This window comes from Psammomys obesus, unplaced genomic scaffold (assembly GCF_907164565.1).
Source record: "Psammomys obesus unplaced genomic scaffold, mPsaObe1.curated_primary_1811, whole genome shotgun sequence".
In the NCBI taxonomy this organism is placed as follows: Eukaryota; Metazoa; Chordata; class Mammalia; order Rodentia; family Muridae; genus Psammomys; species Psammomys obesus.
In genome coordinates, this window is record NW_026593286.1 from 4196173 (window position 1) to 4216382 (window position 20210).

The 20210-nt window shown below is 49.0% G+C and overlaps 1 protein-coding gene across 3 annotated transcripts in view; it reads right to left on the reverse strand.

Annotated features, from left to right (window-relative positions):
• The window catches only part of Agap1 (ArfGAP with GTPase domain, ankyrin repeat and PH domain 1), a 431455-nt gene extending 421534 nt beyond the window's left edge, over positions 1–9921 (reverse strand). For all 3 annotated transcript variants that reach the window (XM_055616997.1, XM_055616996.1, XM_055616995.1), the window contains exon 1: positions 9561–9921. In XM_055616997.1, the coding sequence (XP_055472972.1) occupies positions 9561–9723 (163 nt within the window). In that variant the 5' untranslated portion in view covers positions 9724–9921. The remainder of the gene's footprint in view (positions 1–9560) is intronic.
• Between the last annotated feature and the right edge of the window lie 10289 nt (positions 9922–20210).

Sequence of the window (20210 nt, forward strand, 5' to 3'; positions counted from 1 at the left end):
CCTGATTACAGAGGAAGAAACAATACCAGGGAGATGACAGCCCCTCCTGGGTCCTGGTCCCCACCCTCCGGCCTATATTTAGTCTGCTCTCTACGGAAAATGCCCTGACCCTGCACACAAACAAGCTATTTGGCTGGTTATTCAGAGGCTCCATTAACAGCCTCTTCTGCCCACGTGGTATTTGCTCCCCCTGCCCTAGCCCCAGACACAACCCCAATGCTCCTCTGACCTCTGGCCTTGGTCAGCTGTGAGCAGACAGCACAGGAAGGGAAAGAGATTGCAGCTAAAAGACTACGAGGGCCCTATCCATAGGGTCTTTCCAATCTCAAGAAAGGCATATATCTGAGGCCAGGCTCCAGAGCACTACGCAAGTGGTACCAAGAGGCCCTCCCATCCCCTCAGAGGCCAGGCCTCCCTGCAGCAACCACACAAAGCCTTTCTTCTCCAGCCCTAGAACGAAAATAACAGATGCTGCAAAGATCTGCGATTAACATCTGCAGAGTGCATTTTCCTTCTCCAAGAAAGGTACTTAACAAAGAGGAGGAATTATGCAGCTAAGCACCAGATTGGAACCCCAAACCTGGGCTTTAGAAATAACTAAGCCTCATCCGGCTTTTCCAGACTCAATGACTTAGGCTGGGTGCGCAAAGGTCCCTGAGTGTCAAGGGGGCAGAGGGGACACAGGTCTGTCTGAGTGCTGGAACCACGAAACAAAAACAACAGAGGGGGACTAGCAGGTACAAGTGATCTAAGGAGGGAAAAGGGAAAAAGAAAAGGCTCTAATTAAGAAAGGGGGTAGGTAAACACAGAAGAGGAAGAGAAAGGGGTAAAATAATAGTAAGGATGTCTGAAAAGGTCATAAGAAACCATACTATTATCTAGCTAAAAATACTTATAACAGACACAAGTCAGGATACAAATATACATAAAATAGTTTCAATGAAATTTTCCCATCCGGGTTGACAATTCTCCTTCCAAAAGCCATATACCATCTATCAAAAGTTTTAACACCAGACACGAGGCCCTGCCCCCTCTTAGGTTGTTGTTCAGGACTGGCCAAGAAACTCCAAAAACAGTATAGGCTTCTGCTACTGGCCTTGGTTGTGCCCCCGAGGTAAAAGGTAAAAAGCCCTACTGCTGAAGACATCCGTGCAGAACCAGAAAGATCCAAGCTGGATGTGACCCAAAAGCCTTCTCCTTTAGGACTAGCTCTTATGGACCAGAGGCGTCATGCAAGCTTCCAACGAAGAGAAGCACCCAAAAATCCTACCCAGCTATGACATCTACAAAGCACACAAAAAAAGCATGGCACAGTAACCTAAGGGTACAGTAGCGGCACACACAGCTTGGCAATAACCAACAGCTCTCCAACTGGACTTAAGGCTCACTCAATAAGGAAAAAAATCATACCTGATACCAGAAACCTAGCCAATTACCCAGGCCTAGTGAAGGAGAAGGAGAACCGACAACTATCACTTTATTAAAGCAGCAAAATCTGAAACTAATTCTAACATTTATGCTTACACCCACAGGTAAGTGTAACTCTAACCCCTCATCAAGGAAACTGCTCTTTGCAAAAGACAGAGACCACTGCAGAAAACTTCAAATAATCAAAATGCAGAGTTGTGTAGCTCAGTCCCAAATGACAGATCTGCAACACAACTCCTGGACCCAAGATTCAGAGATCGCTGTGGAAGGGGAGCTGGGGAGCAGAAAGTCTGTAAGAGCCAGAGGAATAAGAAGTTTGCTGTGAGGTAGCAAACATCTCCTAGAGAGTCAGAAAACCTACACCCATGGAGTCTCACCAACATTCCTCCCTGAACGTCACTTGAACAAGATGACACCAGTAGACATGCTAACGTGGAAGATGGAAAGATCATGAGGCCTCAACCCTAGACCAAAAAAAGAAAAAACCTATATGCAACTAAGGAATGCTGAGAGTGGGAGACATAGTCTTCCCCAAGGAAGAGGTCCCTTAATGGGTTATCCAATAACAAGCAGCCAGCCCGAAATCAAATATATGTACATTACACAGGCTAAGCAGGCTGTGTTTCTGTATTTAGGAATACACACACACACACACACACACACACACACACGCACGCACAAGCATGCACGCACGCACACACACTGAGAATGAAAGAAAAAGAGGCCATGAATTTGAAACACCCTGGGGGTGGCAGTAACACGAGAGGGTTTGATGGGAGGAATGAAATGAATCGAGAAATTAAAAACAAATCTGCATAAACTCAAAATTGTTTAAATTAACAAAAAACAGAAATACACAAACAAACAAAAAATACAGGGAGCAGCAGCCAGCCAGAGTGAGACTTGCAAACTATAGAAACCCGCAGGGCATGCAGGAGAGGAGTGATGCCAAGCAAGGGATCTGGTGGCCGCAGAAGAAAATGTCTGGTTTGGACATAAACAGAGGCAGCAGTGACAGGCCACAAGTTTTGTTGTGTCCCTACAGCTGCAGGCCCGGCCTCTCTTCCCTGAGTCACTTCCTTCAGGCTTCTCCGAGGCTCTTGTGAGGTGCTGATAACATGCAGCCCTCTCTCTTATAGATACTCTCCATTGCTGGGAAATAGTGGTGACAAAATGTATCATTACAAATTATCATTAAAAGCAAAGACTGGTGAACTCCATCTAGACACCCACAAGGCTGTGCTAGAAAAGCCAGAGGACGAGGTCCACAGAAACACAACCTGTGAGTCAGGAGGAAATGAGCCACCAGGAGTTTGGCTCTCTACTGGACCCTCTTCTAAAGAGGACTATTGTCCCCTGACCTCCAGAACCCCACACTCTGAGGGTGCTCACAACCGTCTTCTATGACAATCACAAAGACAACCTGAACTTGCACTTGAAACCATTCAACCTGGCTTCCAGTCCTTCATCACTGTTCAAACTTTTTGTCATTAGCAACTTTCTGGGCAACTAGTGGGGACCACACTGCTGGATGTGAACACTGCAGGCCAGAACAAGTGCCCAGCCAGAGAAAGGTCCCTAGACTGTAGACCTTCTTAGAAATACAGGTTCCCAGGTTCACTCCAGCCCTACAGCACCAGGGAATAGTTCTGCAAGCCCTCAATGTCATTTGCTTACACATTTAAATTTGAGAATCACTGAGTGACAGTCTCCATGACATCAGTGACACAACCTGTCTCTCATTGATCCCTCTGGGTCATGCTGATTCTCTGAATTTAACCAGCTCCTGTCAGAAAGAACTACCAGCCTTTGCAGACCATTGATTTAGAAAAGCCACCAAAATTTATCAGCTTTTCTTTCCCCTACCTTACACAATAAAAAAAAAGTCATGACACTTTGGTCCCATGAAGCTAATGATCTAGATCCAAATGTTGCCCAGCCTCAACTTCTATGATCTGGACAAAGATTTCACTTCTGCAGGAGGATAACTCAGTTCCCGCCCCCAATGAGGCACAAAGAGACCTGTGCCTCGGAGGAAACAGCCACCCAGTGCCAAGCACAGACGCTGAGACTCAAATGTGAGCGAGGCCTGCGTTCTGTCCTCTGGAGCTCCCAGTTCTCCTGGCTGGAAGCAGGACAGTAGCTGAGCAAAGGGCAGCTGGCAAATGAGCAGGCAAAGACAGTTGTGGTTAGCAATGACCTGCACCAGGCCTCATGGCATCTCTAAGAAGGGGCATCTATGCCGTACCTAAAAGCCACCACCATATTATGAGGCTTTCCAGTACTGGTTGTGAATAAGGTTTCAACGGAAAACAACACCTAGCCAACAGAGCGGTTTCCAAAGGAGGTGGCGAAACTGCCACACTGATTAAACCTGAAATGCTACCACCAGCATATGGACGGAGCCCAAGGAAGAAGAGACCCGCCTGTGGCAGTAGGAAGAAACTTTTTTCCCTAAACACACACACCTGCAGCAACCAGCCTAAACAAACTCTTACCGGTTTCCAAGTTCACTGCATTGAGCAACTCCACAGAAAAGCAGACGTGCTGGTTACTTGGAGCATCCTCAAGCCTGTCTCTTCCTGGGTCAAGGGTACACAACTCACAGGCCCAGACAGATGGGAATACACACAGCTGGGGCTCCAACGCTACCTCATACAATGCAGTTTGGCCCAGGCAGCTCAGCTCAGGTTACGTTTTCTACACTTCCTAGGTTGCCAAGGTGTACTGTGAAACAATTTCCGCTGAGACTGGAACATCCCATCCAGCAGGTAAACTCTTTAAACAGGAAGGGAAACAACTCAAATAGTTCCAGGAAGTCCCTGAAACTGAGCAGATTCACTAGGGCCCTCAGAGTAAACAAAAGCTGAGAAGTTCCTCTCAGACAAACCAAGCTGCAAAGAAGACGTTGAAATCAAACCAGCTGCTTGGAAGAAACAGAAACCAGTGGAACTGCTTAGAAAAGGTTTAGACCTAGGGAGTCCCTCAGAAAGGGCACTCTCCAACCTGCTGAGGCGCTTGCCGGCTGTGCAGTGTACCACGGCGCCGGCTTTGGTGATGCAGCTGTGCTTGAGTCATTTCCGCTCTTGCAAGTAACCCAATAAAACTCATTGGTCCACCAATTTGGACTTTGGTATAATATGCTTTGGTCTGTCATGGGTCCCTTTCTGGGGCAAATGTGTTTTGTCACACTACAGGGGAGTAGCTATGCTTTGGGATTACCACATGATAACCTGGCATACCACTGGTTAGGTACTCAGCACTCCACAGGGCACGGATGTTCAACGACACAGCTGCGTCATGGCACCGAGCAGACTACCTGCCACTCTCCAAGGTTTCCCAAATGCTGCCGCTACCGAAGAGCCATCAAACTTGCCCATAATGCATGTACACTTAAGAGGAGCATCAAAGGACCATACCCTCCCTCTTCTGGTCCTCCTGTGATAGACCTGGGCAGAACATAGGTGTCTACAGATCGGCCACCTAGGGAGAACAGCAGCATAAACACTGAGGAGCAGGAGTGTCTCACCCTCAGAGACTGCCTGAATGTCCTAGCAGTGCCTGGTATGCTTGAAGCATACTGCGGGGCTGAATGAACGAGCACTAGGCTCTGGTGCTGGCAGCTGAATTACAATGTGTGACTGCTAATAGAGGCTTTAGCCTTAAGAGAGAGACAAGTTTTACTCAACAAGAAAGGCGGCTGGCCGGTGCGCTTTCAACCCATCCACCCCAGAGCGCCTTTGACAAGCCAGACAGGAAGCTTACACTGGAGGATTGGTGGAGGTGAAGCAGGTCCCAGGTTCACTTCTAGACATAGGCTGGTATGTGCTATATCCCACAGCAAGCCACGCCTCTGCGAGACACCCCCAGAAATCCGCTGGGCTCAGTGTGAAACCAATCATTAATGTTTCCTTAAATCCCAAAGATTCAGGAGTCAATAAGATTCTCAGAGTAAGAAAAAAAGGCTTAAGAAAACAGTTTCAAATATTGTTATTTGGGAATTTCAGTGGGTTCTTACAACTACATAAAAAACATTTTGTCCATCTTTAAGAGATTTTTCCAAGAAAGCCAAAATCGACTTCATCTCTCTCTGTGACATGAGAAGCAACCAAAACATCCTCTTTCCCAAGGTCATTCCTTACCCCAAGAGCAAAAATTCATGTAGATGCCAGAAAGCAGCAAGGTTTTAAACACACAGTGACAGAGCCAAATGCTGGTATTCAATGTGAACACGGAAACTGTAGCTTCAAAAGTCCTCCTAAGGCAGAAAAGGACTCCTGTTGTGACAATCGAAAGGCCTTAATGAGGGGGCCACAGATGAAAGAAAGGTCTAACTAGATAGCTTTGTAAATGACAGGTTTAGTTTTGTGAGACAAGTGATTTTTTAACGTTTACAATGATATGCATATCCTTTCCTCAAAGATTCACATTTTGCAGACTCTCAGGCTCACTCCTAGTCACAAGGGGACTTGAGTCTGTCTGACAGGAATGGGGTTTCACCTCAGTTACTGTGTTGGTCCAGGACATGCTCTGGCCATGATTTCTCCAAGCTTATGTCATCTTGTGCCACCAAGGCAATGCATTCTTGCTAGTCCAGCACCAGTGAAGATTTGGGGGAAAGGGAGTGTACATGCGCTGCATATACCTGTGTCTGCGGGTATTCACATTTAAATGAGCCAAAAAAGGGTATCAGAGCTCCTTGGAGCTGGAGTTAGAGGTACCCATCCTGACATGACTACTGGAAACTGAAGTTAGAACCTATGGAAGAGCAAAACTGCTCTTAACCACTGATCATCTCTCCAGCCCTCCAAGAGTTACTCATCAGTGAGATATCACAGACCCCCGAATAGACCCTCCTTACGGCTTACTGCCATCACTCTTAGTTAACTTCTAGAATCTGACAGTAAGACCTTTATTGCTGAAAACATCACATACACATTTGGGTCATAAGACATTAAGAAATCAAGCTGGTATTGACCTCAGGTTTTATCCCCACTGGTTAGCTTTCACAGTGCTGGAAGGTTCTATTTATGCTACCAAGAATGAAAAGTATTTGATAGCATTGCCCAGCTGTGAATCCCACAAGCTACAACTGTGACTGGGCTGGCAAGATACATTCCCTGGCATGTGGCAATATTTACATTAGTGGCACAAATGTTACGCGAGTAACCAACTACTCTCTGGCTGAGTTTAAATCCTATTCCACAAAATATGTGCTCTATGTCTGATACTGTAAGCTAGACCAAAAACTCCTGCTAGGCCATAGCCCTAGGGGAAAACCTAACACTATTATTCTATTAAGTGGACACAGCAACGAACTCCCTAAATTAATCTTAATACCCATAAATTACTGCACTTCTCAGTCCCCATTAGAGAGGCTTATTCCTGCAGTATGCAGAGAGTATTAGAGACCCTGCAACTGGTCAATAAGCAGAGAACAAAAAATGGAGCATCTGTATAACACTTCCTCCCTCTTATCAAGGCTCAGAACCATTGCAGAAGAGGGGTCAGCAAGATTATGGCGGATGCCTGCAGCAGAACAGTTTTTGCTAGACGTGACAGCACTGTGTGCATGAACAAACGGCAGCTGTGGCAGCACGCACCAAGACCAAACCTGCCAGAATCCCAGCATGGATGGAAGGGGTTCGTGAAGTCCCACCCCTAGCTGAAGTGCTACTGCCAAATGATGACTGCCTCATGGAGGAAGAGTCAGTTTTCTTGAAGGACGTGATCCCTAAAAAAAGCAATCTATGGTCCTGTGGATGGCCCTACACCCATGCACATACAGACTGCACCAATGGACTCGGTGTGTTTTTAAAAAGAGTGAAAAAGCACATAAAGTTGGGAGAGGAAATGGGAAGTGATTGGGAGGTGGAGTTTATCAAAACACATTACGTGCATGTATGAAGTTCCCAATTAAAAAAAAAATGGTTTATTCTTTTCTCACCCAAGAACATCACGCTATCACAATTCAGCAACCCTCTCCCCTTGTCAAACATCAATGGAGCAGATGTAAGACCTGCCCAGATCTTAAATTGACATGGAAAGACCGCTGTGCTAAAGCAAATGGCACGAAGAACAGAGGTTTCCTCAGTCTCTCTGAATTTACTACAGTCCTGGTATCATATAGGCATTCCTAGTCCTAACACACATAACAGCATTATCAAAGTCTCCAGGAGGATTCATTCATCAGTTTAGGTTTTATTGAGAATGACAAAAGTTATAATCAAAAAAGGGCTTGGACTCATATTAAGGTGAATAGCAAGCTATCAAGAAGAGATGATTGTGGAAGAACAATTAAAAAGAGAGAAAGAGAGAGCAACAACATCCTCTTACTGGAAGTACAAGACCCCAGACTGCAGCTTTAAGAATGGGAAGTGAGTCACACTCAGCAGAAATCTTCCTCTCCTCTGGAGCAAGGCGCTCCAGTCAGGTGCATTCCATTCCTGGCACCAGCCTTCAAAGGGTTTCATCAGGCTTCCGTACACGCAGCCAGAGAGCAGAGTCATCTGAGAGAAGCATGAGCACCTTTCAGGACAAGGACCCGGACACTGCTCTCAGTGGAACCCACCAGCTACAACTCTTCACCACCAACTGAAGGGTGAGGGGGGACAATACCCTCAACAGGGCAAGACTCAAGCACACACAGAAGCCGTGGCTCTTAATGGGTCTGGAAGCATCTCAAGTCACCACAGGCAGCCGTGAACACTCAGGGAAACCAGGTGCACTGAAAGCCAGTCCCTCAGGACAGAGCTTGCCTGGACCCTCCCCTGGAATTGCAATATATCCTGTAGATAGTCAGTCTCCCAGCCTGCCTGGGATGTGGTTCAAGTCCATGAGGCTGCCAAATGCCAAGGGGATCAGCAACAGCCCCCACCTACTCCACCCAAGCAGCCAAGTTTTAAACCCAAACACTTCAGGGTTAGAAGTTCAGACCGCACAGGAGCCAAGCTTTCCTGGGGGCTGAGGTCTTCTCACACAGGTGGAGGAGCCCAAGGCGGTACGTGCACCTGTTTCTGAACACACTCCTGCTGGACTTGGCTGTGTCCCATGGACCTCAACAGAGGACTCCCCAGCCTTTGGCAGGCACAGTATTATACTAAGACAAGCCACCTGCAGGCCTCTTCCTGTCACTGGCCAACAGCGACTCGAGGACAGGCTGCTAATCCACTGGCTGGACCAGGACACCACACTGCCCACTTAGACGCCACCTGCTCCCCCAGGTAAGCAATGAAACACAGACTCACAGAAACAAAACATGGGAACAGTTCAGGCACCCAGTAAGGGAGAAACAGGAGCCATCTGTGGTCCAGAGAGAACACAAGCCAGAGCAAAGCGGCAGCTCTACCCTCCCCTGCAGGGATGCTGCCCTGCCTGACACTGCTCTGTGCACACGCAGGCTTACAGACAACAGCATCATCCTCTCTTCCTCCTCCTCTTGGGTGGCTCACAAGTAACAGATGTATTAAAGTGACCCCTTTAGCAAGAGTGTGCAGAAGGGCCCTGTCTCCCTAGAAGGGTTATAATTTGACCCAGGACGTTAGTACAAAACGCCCAGAGTTTGCACAAGGGCAGGAAGATCGGCAGTACTGGGACATGATGCTGCCTGGGTCCCACTGGCTCCCTACATGCGCCAATTCCAAATGCCTCCCCTCTATCCGCGAACTGGGGAAAAGGACAGCCATGAAGCAACTGAATAGGCTGGCCGGCACAGCACCGCCAGCAGCAGCGCTTCTCAAAACACATCTTCAACGTCCATGCAAGACGCTCAGGCCCGGCCTGATAACCTGTCACGGATCGAGTGGCGCCATCCCAGGCAGCTGCCCGCAGGCGTCGACTGGGCCGGGCCGGGCCGGGCCGGGACATGCGGGCGGCCCAGGACGCAGCGGCACCGTGCCACTTTCTCACAGGAGAGACTCCATTGTCCATTATCAAATGAATGCTGACGATTCATCTTCCCTGACAGGCCGGCTACACTGCCGGCCTTGCGGGGCAAGAGGCACCGCAGTGCTCTCTCGGCCGGGCAGCCGCATGTGTACACACGCACGCACACACGCGCGCACACACCCCGCCGCACCAGGGGCGCCCGCTCCCCCGCGCTCTCCAGAAGCCCCAGGCGGCCTGGCCCTCACCTTCGATGGCGATGACGTGCTCCCGGATCTGGTTCTGCAGCACCGGCTCCTCCACGCGCTCCAGCAGCTCGTAGATGGAGTAGATGTTGGGGTGGACCGACTCAAAGCGCTGGATCTCGGCCCGGATGGCAGCCGAGTTGGCCAGCTGCTGCTGGTAGTTCATGGTGCAGGCGCGGCGCCCAAAGCCGCGCGCCCCCCGTCGCCGCCGCCCCGCGCCCCGGAGCCCGCGGGCCACCGAGACCCGGGGCGCCGCAGCCCCCGGGGAGCACGGAGCCGAGGAGGCGCAAAAAGAATGCCGCGGGTGAGGCAGTAGAGGAGCTCAGTTCATGGCAGGGACGTGGGTCCCGGGTCAGCGGGCCGTCCGGGGAAACCGCGGCGCCATGGAGCACAGCCGGCCGCGGAGGAGGCTCGCTCAGGCGCCTTCCCGCGCCGCAGCCGCCTGCACCCCTACGCGCCGGCCGGCCGAGCAGCCATTAAAGCGCAGGCAGCGCGGCGCTGCGAGCGCCGGGGCCGAGGCCCCCGGGCAGTGGCCGCTCTGCTCCGGGGCGCACGGCTGCGGCTGGGTCCGCGCGCTTGTGAGTGCCGCGCTATCGCGCGCGCCGGGGCCCTCGGCTGCCCTGCGCCGTCCACCGAGCCGGGACCGAGCTGTGGGCGCCTTGCCAGCCGCGGAGACCGCTCCGAGCGCCGCCCGCCGCTGCCCGGCCAGCCCCCTCCCTGGCACGCAGGGCCCTGGCCCACGTCGGCCCCGCCCCCGCCCGCGCTCGCCGCCCTCCGGCCGCCGCTGCGTCCTCCGCGGCGCTTCCCAGCGCGCCGGATCCCGGGGAATTGCGCCAGACCCCGCCCCGCGCTGCCTCTGGGCTTGCTGGGACTTGTAGTCCTTCACTCCGGCCGGCCCGCGCGCGTGGGGTGCGCTGTGCGCTCGCGTCGCAGCGCGCTGGGCGGGCCCCGCGGGGTGCTCGGATGCCACTCCAGCCGGCGGATCTGCGAGCTGTTCTTGGCCGCCTTGGGCCCTCTCGATTGTCCCCACTGCCCTGTGCCAGTCCTGGCGCCTCGGCACCGGGAAAGTGGTACGCAAGCCCTCCCGCCCGCGCTTTTGTTTGTTTGCCAGCAGATCGCTTAAGGAACCTCTACGACTCGTGGAGTTCCCTCCCCCGTCTGCCAACTTTCTGCCTCCTTTCTTGAACCCAGCAGAGTTTCTTCCCTTCCCGTGGGATGCACGGGGGTCCACGCTTCATCAATAAACCGAACTTGAAGCTGGGATGGCAGGAGGGACGGATTCCACAGGGTCTTCTAGGAAGGCTTTTCCATGAAAGTGCTGTAGCTTCCAAGCTGCAGGTCTTCGAGGGCCGCCTTCTCTGCTCCGGCCCCGTGCAGGCTCACCCGATACTAAACCTACTTTAGCTCAGTCCAAGAGCCCATGAAGCTGGACCGCACTGCAGCTGAGAGCTCATCCCAGCGGCTCCAAGCGAATAAGGTTATTGTAAATTTCCAAAGAGCCAGGGCGAGCCCGAGATCCTGAGTCTGTGCACTATGGCGGAGTCCCTGTGCACCGTCCGCGGTGTTTCATAAACACTCCCACATTCTTGATTCAAGTATCCTGTGCCTTACCTGGTCCAAATACAAGCTAACGGGCAGCCCAGCGGACCCAGGAAGCCAAGGTCTTAGGTTTCTCTTCCGGATTCCACCATTGCTCAGATAGTACTATCCCTTCCTTGTCAAGCCTTCCTTGCCCCTAAGACTGCAGAGGCCCTGGCATGTTCTGTGCCTAGCCTCTGACTTTGCCCTTAGCAGTGACATTAATAGAGATGCCGACATGTGGGTTCATTCTACTGTAAGCAATTCGTCTCTACCCCACCTTGAAACCTCTTTGTGAAATAATTCTGGGCCTCCCCTGCTCCACATCTGGCTTCACAACGTCTTTTGAGTGTCCTGTTTATTTCCCTAAGCTTTAAATGTGGATGGCCCTGGGACTGGTCTTCATACCAGACTTACTTGTGTCTCTTATGGCTTTAAGTGTCATATGGAGGTTGATGACACTAAATTTTCTATCCCAAATGTATCCACCTGTCCCTCCTCATCCAACAGCCAAGTGTTGGCTTGAATATAGCTTATGTCATGGTGAGCATCCTGTAGTCTCGCACTCAAGAGGCTGAAACAGGAGGATTGCTGTGAGTTCAAGGCCACCTGGACTCAAGGTGAGACCCCGCTTTTTAAAAAATAAATTAGAAGTTGCACATCTTCCCAAGCCTGTGACCTTCTTCCCATCAGAGTCTAGGGCAGTACAGATTTTCATTCACCAGTCTGAAAATGCAGTGTGGCCCTTTCTCTTCTTGTCCTCTTATATCCCATAATCTCAGCTCTGCCTTTGGATGATCCAGAATCTTCTCACTTTCCACCACCCTACTAAGGCTTGATTATCCAGCCTCCAAATTACTGATAGAGAACTAAGCGAGGGATCTGCCTCCTTTCTGTTTCCTCACTGACCATTCTCAAGAAAGTACTTCTAGTTAACCTCTAAGCCTAAACTGTGACTCTCCTCTGCTAAAAGCCCTCCCTCCAATGTCACCTATCTTTTCTGACTCCCAGAATCCTCCTGACTTCTATGATCACCAAAAGCTGGGAAGTCTTGTTTTCCTCAGCTTGTTTTTGTTTTCATTTTGAGACTCACATAGCCCTAGCTAGCCCCAAACTTGCTATGTAGTCAAGGTTGACCTTGAATTTCTGATCGTCTTTCCTCTACCTCCCAAATGCTAAATAGGATCATAGGCATGTACCACCAACACCTAGTTTGTGCTGTGCTGGAGATCAAACCTAGGGCCTCCTCTATTCTGGGCAAGCATTCTGTATCTGAGCTGCATCTCCTGTGCGCTTTCTCCTGCTAAGCTTGTATGTTGGCTTATCACAGTCCCTAGGACCTTACTAGAAGACACAAGACTTCATTGTTTGTAGCAACAGCAGTGGGCAGAGTAGCGGTAGGTTTATGTACCCATAAACTGAATTCCAAGTTACACGGGGTTGCATCAGGGGCCAGGTGATACTAGCTGCCTCCATTGTCCTTCAAAGATGAGTCCTGGGTAGAGACCCATATCAGAAGAGGAACTGTGGGCTTCAGGGCCCACCTCCCTCTCAGAAGCTCAAGCCACAATGTCAAAACTCAGCAGACCACACAACTCAAACAGAAGAAGTCTAAGATCAAGGTGTCAGCAAGATTGGTTTTTCCTACTCAACTCAATGAATGTTTACTCTCTGTGTCCTTACCAAGTATCCTCTGTTTGTATACTAATCTATCATTGGATGATGTTAGTCCTGTTGAATTGGGGCCAGCCCTATTGACATGATCTTTACTTAATTGCCTCTTTAAGTGTCAGTCTCTCAATATGTCCCATTCTGAGGTCATGGAGATTAGAGGGAGCACAGTTCAGCCATAAGAGTACCCCTCTCACTAGACCACCTCTGCTTCCTCCCCATCCTGTCCTCTCCAAGCACACTGACCTCCTTGCTGTCCTCTGAGTATACCAGATATCACCATTCAGAAGCATCTTCCCTCAAAACTTTCTCCAGCTACATCACTTCCTGCATATATTCACTCTAAAACCACCATCTCTGGAGACCTCCCCTTACACTTTGTGGAAGTGGAATCCTTGTACCCAACACTAGTGTTTCACTTCCTTATAGGATACAATGCTTGTTTCTAAGGATGTAACATTGGGTTCCTGGAGCTGTCTTATAACTTCTAGAAGGGCCAGAGCTCTGTCAATCTGCTTTTGACTTCTGACCTTTGGAACTGTGGGATCATCAACTTATGCTATTTAACATCAATTTCGTATTAGTGTTTCACAGCAGTAAAGAACAGCTGTACACTTGCTTAATTTTGTTCTTACCATTTATCTAGTCTAACTCACTATACTTTACTTGCTTAACTCAGACGTAAGGTCACTGAGGGCTACGATTCCATCTGTTTTTGTCCTCCATTCTGTCCTCAGCCCCTGGAACAGTGCCTGATAGAGAGCAGGTGTCCAAGAAATGGTTTCCATATTAAACTTCAATCATCATGAAGACTGGGACCACGTATCCCCTAGGCATTCTGCAGTGCCTAGTGGCTAAAGGGCTGCCATCAGGGCCCACTCACCATGTCCAGCACATAGTAGGTGCTGGATACAGATTAGTCCAATTAAAGTGGAAGCTGCCTTGTCAACACTATCCCAGGAGGATTCATTAGGCTTTTTACTACTGATTCCTCTCCTGTAAATACAGCCAAACCCTATAATTATGTTCCATGTGATGCTTCTTCTAGCTTTGAGTGAAAATCCCTCTCATTCAGGGACTTGTCCTTGACAGAAGGAACTTTCACTCTGATGAGATGTGATGACTCTCAAAGTAATGACCAGAAGTATCCAAAGTTGGAGCTTGTAGGGCTGGAAAGATGGCTCAGCAATTAAGAACATATATTGCTTTTGTAGAAGGCCCCAGTTCAGTTCCCCGCATCCATGTCAGACAACTCACAACCATCTGTAACTGTTTCCCTGGTGGCCCTCGGGGAGAGGTCACAAGAGGAGAGGCAGGAGGAGGGATAGTGCAGAAAGCACATCTGTAACCGTCTAGCTCCATCTCTTGACCTACATGAGCTCCTATACCCATAAATACACAATTTTAAAATAATAAAAATAAATCTGGAACTTTAAAAAAATGCAAGGAAGGAAAAAAGGGGAGACAAGAAGGGACTGTTTGGGTTATAGTTCAAGGGTATTGTCAGTCATAGCAGTGGAGCCATGGCAGCAGAAGGATAAGCCAGCTGGTCACAGTGAGTCCACAAGAAGGAAAGGACTGGTATCTAAGCTGGGTTTCTCCTCATTATTCAGTCTGGGACCCCAGCCCACGGAATGGTGCTATCTACACGTAGGGTGGGGTCTTCCCACCTTAACCCAATCTAGAAACTCACGAATTTACCCGGAGGTTCGTCTCCTGAGTGACTCGAGGTCCTATCCAGTTTTCATACCTCCATGGTTAAAAGCTCAGCCGTATGAATGATGGCATTTACAAGAACAACTTCATAGCCATACATTAAACATCAAAATATTCCCTTGAACACAGCTCCATAGCCTTTCCTCCTAAAGGATCTGCGAGGAACATTTGAGAAATGCACGCAGCATCTTGTGTCTGGGGACTTAAGTGTGCTATATCGGCTTCCCTGAACTTGACCTGGTTTTGTTCAACTCCTTTCCGTGCTCAGCTGAAGAGCATGGAGAGTCCCGTTTGGCTGTGTGTGGCAGTCATGTGAGCCTGACATACAGCACAGGCCATAGGTCTTGACACCCAGTAATGGGAAGTGTCTTATAGAGGTTCCTGGTAGCCCTGGGGGAGAGGTCACAAGAGGAGAGGCAGGAGGAAGGAGAGTGCAGAAAGCACAGCAGATAATTTGTTCTCAGGATTTTGCCACTGTCTGATGAAATGACACCACAGGAGAGCAGAGCACTCTATGTGCCTGGTTGGTAGCTGACCCAAGACTGTGTACTTGGTACCAGATGCCACATAACTGACACCCACAGATCCCGACAGTACCACATTGAGCATTCAATTTGTTCAGACTCCCTTCTGGATCAGCTGATGTGGTTTAGTCTAGGCTCTGTCCACAAAGCATTCCTCAGAGCCAACAGGCTCTGGAGCTTTTGTTTTCTTAACTAGAAAAGACAGACAACAACATTCAGTTACTACAGCAGAAAGAGTTGTGATCATCATCATGAAGCCTACACAGACAACTGACTGAGGCAGGATCTGAATCCATAACTGTTTCACTCCACATTTTGATTGGGGTGAGGGTCAGGCCACAGAAAGCTGGTTATCATGTTTTCTCTACATAGAAGAGGGCCAGAGTGCACAATAAAAGCTTTGATGTGAGATATGAGAGCTTGGAAACATTCATGTTCAGAGCTTTACAGTCGGTTCATCTTCCGGTCTGCCTCTATCTCCTTCTCCTCTCTCTTATTCTCTCTCTGGCTTGGCCCTTGGCCACAAATGTGAAGAGGCCCAGATTACCCAGAGAGAGCTTGTCTGAATACAAACCTCTCTAGATGATCCTGGCTGTTCAGTTTCAAGTATCTCAGTTGATAGGCACATGTTGAGGGCAACAAGCCATCCCGTCTGTAAATACCTGACCACAGGAGCTCAGAGATATTAAGTGCTGACCAGAGGATAGACTTAGTTTTTGTTTGTTTGTTTGTTTGTTTGTTTGTTTTATATGTTTTATGTATATGAGTGCTCCTCTGCATGTACACCTGCACACCAGAAGAGGGCATCAGATCTCAGTATAGATGGTTGTGAGCCACCATGTGTTTGCTGGGAATTGAACTCAGGACCTCTGATAGAGCAGACAGTGCTCTTAACCTCTGAGCCGTCTCTCCAGCCCTAGACTTAGTTTTAGAACACCTTAGATGCTGAGATAATCTAATCTCGGTTTTTATTGTCGTTGAGATGGCTTTCAAAAACTGGCCCAGGGTAGCTTCAAACTCTGGATCCTCCTGTCTCTACCTCGCAAGTGCTGGGATTATGCGTGTGCTCCACTGTACCCAGCTGATCTGTTCTAGATTTAGACATGCTTACAGGGTACCTAAAAAACGCTGTCAACTGCAGGACTGTGGTATGCGTGTGACTGCACTTACAAATGTGAGGCATCTCTACTCCCCCATTTGGCAAGCTTTGCCTGTTGCTAAGGTCCTTGGGCTGTCTACTCCCCTGTGCTCTGCTTGTCACCTCCAGGTGGCCCTCGTTTGGGGGTCATGGCTCACCCGGAACCTCATTACCAGCTTTCTCTTGCTTACCCAGACTCAGCCACATTAACACAAGGGCCTATCTGTAGGTCAGGTGTATGACACAAGCTCTCAAATCAACATCGACATATCTACAGGCTGCCAGCCCTTTTGAGAGTCTGCCGGGATCTTGGCTTTTCACAGCTGTGGTATGCCTTAGCTTGTGGCCTTCATCTGTTCAAAGCCAGCAAAGATAGGACAAGTAAGTACTCCTTACTCTGTCACTCTGATTCCTTCTTTCTCCTTCATTTCCCACTTCTCCAGGACCCTTGGGATTGTACTGAGCCCAAGAGGATAATTCAGACTCATGTCTCCAAGGTCATCTGAATTAGCACTTTTAATTCTACCTGCCACCTAGAGTCTCCTTTGCCACCTAAGGTAACACAAGCCAGACTCCAGAGGTGCAGGGCTAGGACATCAGTGGAGAATGGCACACTTTTATAAACCCGCCACTGTCTGTTACAGATCTTGGATTTATCGGTTATAGCTGAAAAATAGTCTGAAGAAAAACTGGGCTGCCAGATTAGTCTTAGCTGTCAGCTATGATAGCCTCTGTGGGGTCTCTCCAGCTTTGTGTGGCCTGATGGGTTTCCCACCGCTAACTTGTTCATAATGCCACTCTAGGCTTTTGTGTCGCATCCGAAACTGATAGGAACAGACGCACAGGTTGGCACAACTCAGTTTTGATGATTCTTGGCCACTACGATTTTCTTGTCTTTATTTTGTTGTTCTGTATGCATGGTGTGGGGTGAGGGGCACATGTGAGCCATGATGCAAACATGCCACAGCCATGTTTGTGTTGTTTGTGGTCTCTCCTCCTTCTGCTTCCACCTTTATGTGGTCCCAGGCATTGAGCTCAGGCTGCTAGGCTTGCACACCAAGCACTTAGCCTGCAGACCAGGCCTGTCTATATTTTTAATTTTTTTGAGACAAGGTCTTATGTGGCTCTGGCTGGCCTTGAATTCAGAGGATAGCCAGAGGATGACCTTGAACTTCTGATCCTCCTGCCCCGAACTGCAAGTGCTGTGATTACAGGCATGCACCATGACTCCTCACTTTATGTCTTACCTCTTTTGCACTGATATTTTTAGATCAGCGCTTCTTTTTAAGGACACGAAGACTGCCTTCCTGCTACGTAAACAATGGCCAGCAGGACTTTAGCTTAAGGTCACTTTTTAAAAGACTTTCACGTTAATTGGATATCCGTAACATTAATTTAATGGACTACTTATTGTTGAACATTCAAAAATTCTGGAGTGGAAATTCTCCAAAATCCAAAGCTCTGAGAGCACCACCATGATGTCAAAGAGGAAAATTCCACACCACAAACCTTGGTTTCATGCACAAAACCATTAAAAAAATATTATAGGGCTGCTGAGATGGTTTGGGTAGACTTGTTCATGGGCAGGCATGACAGCCCGAGGATTGAATGCCTGAGACCACGTGATGGTGGGGAAGATCTGACTCCACTCCAGAGCCATGCGTGGCTGGCTCGCCCCTGAATGAGTCACACACACACACACACACACACACACACACACACACACACACACCACTAAATATAAATATATAACACATTTTAAATGACACAATTTAAAAATAAAACAATATCATGTTCAACCTATATTGGGTTGCTGTAAAATGCTGTCTTCCAAATACAGCTATGCTCATCCACAAGAGACCTTTACAAGATCTTGTCGCCCTTCCCTCGTAGAAGAAAGGGGGGGAAGGGTCATTAGACCCTCATCTCCAATTCCAGTGCCCAGCTGCTTGTAACCCTGCCCCAGTGGTTCTGGAAGGTGCTGGAGTATACAAAGGTGTCTGAAGGGGGCTCCACCCATGCAGCTTCCTGGAGGTCATCATCCATGCAGGGATGAGACGGAACCTTCAGGGCTGTACTCGTTTGGGGGGTCACTCACACTCCTGTGAGCCTAGGCTTATGTTCCTTTAAAGTAACCCCATAAACTAACCAACTCACCAAGATGGACTTGGATGGACTTCTGTCAATCATTGATTCCCTGTCTAGGATGAAAAAATTTTTTTTCTTGTCTCACCAAAAAAAAGGTAATGCAACGGAAAGGTGTGTGAAGCACGCATGGGTTTTATACGTGTATAAAAGTGGGTCTGTCCTCCAGATTTCTCATTACACAAGCACACCTAGGATCGAAAGCATTTTGGGGTGGAAGATACTTAATCTGCATAGCTTTATCAGGATTTTCAAATTTTATTGCAACTGCAGATGATTCCCAGTTGAAATCCATGTTTTAGTCTTCCAAATGACACCAAAATAGAGGCGGTATTTTGAAGGAGTTGTAGCTCTGGGGTGACAGGAGCAGCAGGTGGTCAGTTAGAGTCAGGAGGGGTGGGTGACAGGAGGCTGGAGGCTGTTTGGCTGGGAAATCTCTCAGCCATGGGCATGTGCTCATGGTCATCTCATAGCTGACCTTCACCCTCGAGACCCAGCTCCTACCTCTTCCCTTCCCTCTATTTCCCTGAGGGAAGTCACCCTTCCCAGCCCTCTAGGGTTATCAGGAAGGAATTTGACCCAAGCCCTGGTATGTTATGATGAAGGGTGGAGGGGTAGCTCCATGGTTTTCCTAGATTAAATAACACTATTCAGAGATGACCACATGAGTCATGATCCTTTGCTAGGCTGGAAAAGCGTCTGTGTCAATGGTGGTGCTGGGGGTCACGTGGGATAGGGCCGGATAGGATGTGGGTAGGGTGGTCAGTGCATCTCAGGGCATAGGGACAGCTTTGTCCAGGAACACCGAGTGCTCTCTGGAAGACTGGCCCTGAGGACAGTGGAGCTCTCAGGTATCTTGTTTCTCAAGAGGTGTCAGAAGTGGGTCCCCACTGTGGATAGAAAATCTAGGTACCACCACACTGCCCTCCTCTCCAGGGGCTCTAAGGAGCAACTGCTTCTGCTTTCAGCTTCTGGAGATACCTACAGTTTTTGGCACTTGTCCTGCCTACTGTCCTCAGAGTATCATAATATCGTCAGGTGTCTCCTTGTATCCCTTGCTCACTTAAAAGAACCCTGGTGAGTTACAGGGAAGGCCTTCACGAAGCCCCAGATAATGCCGCCATCAGAAGCCCTTCAGTTTGGGCTGGGGGATGTAGCTCAGTTGGTAAAGTACCTGCCTAGCAGGCACGATGGATTTGATTATCAGCACTGCATAAAACAGATGTGTACTGCACACGTATGCTTGGAATTCAGAAGTGGAGGCAGGAAGATCAGGAGTTCAAGATCATCCTCAACCGTGTAGTGAGTTCAAGGCCAGCCTTGGCTACAGAAGAACCTGTCAAAGAAGAAGGAGAAGGAGGAGGAAGAGAGAATAAAAAAGAGGAAAAAAGGGAAGAAGAAATTAAGACAAAATTTTTTTGGTAAGATTTATTTTTACTTTTTAAATGTGTGTGTGTGTGTGTGTGTGTGTGTGTGTGTGTGTGTGTGTGTGTATACGTGCGTGCACATGCATGGAGTGTGTGTGTGTGTGTGTGTGTGTGTGTGTGTGTGTGTGTGTAGGCATGCAGATAAAATCTGGGACAAACCTCAGGTACCAATCCTCACCTTCCACCTCATTTGAAGCAGGGTCTCTTACCCTCACCAGCTTAGCTGGCCTAAGAGCCCCCAAGGACTCCTCTGCCTCCATCTCCCATCCTGCTGGTATGAGACAAGCACCACCACATCTGGCTTCCATAAACTCTGAGGATCTGAACTCAGAGCCTCAATACTTGCACAGTGAGCACTTTATCCAGCAAACCATCCCCCCCCACCCCTTAACTGTTCCGTTCAGTCCCATTAGGGGTATTCCTATTGTCCGACATTGTCTCCAAGCCCTCCACT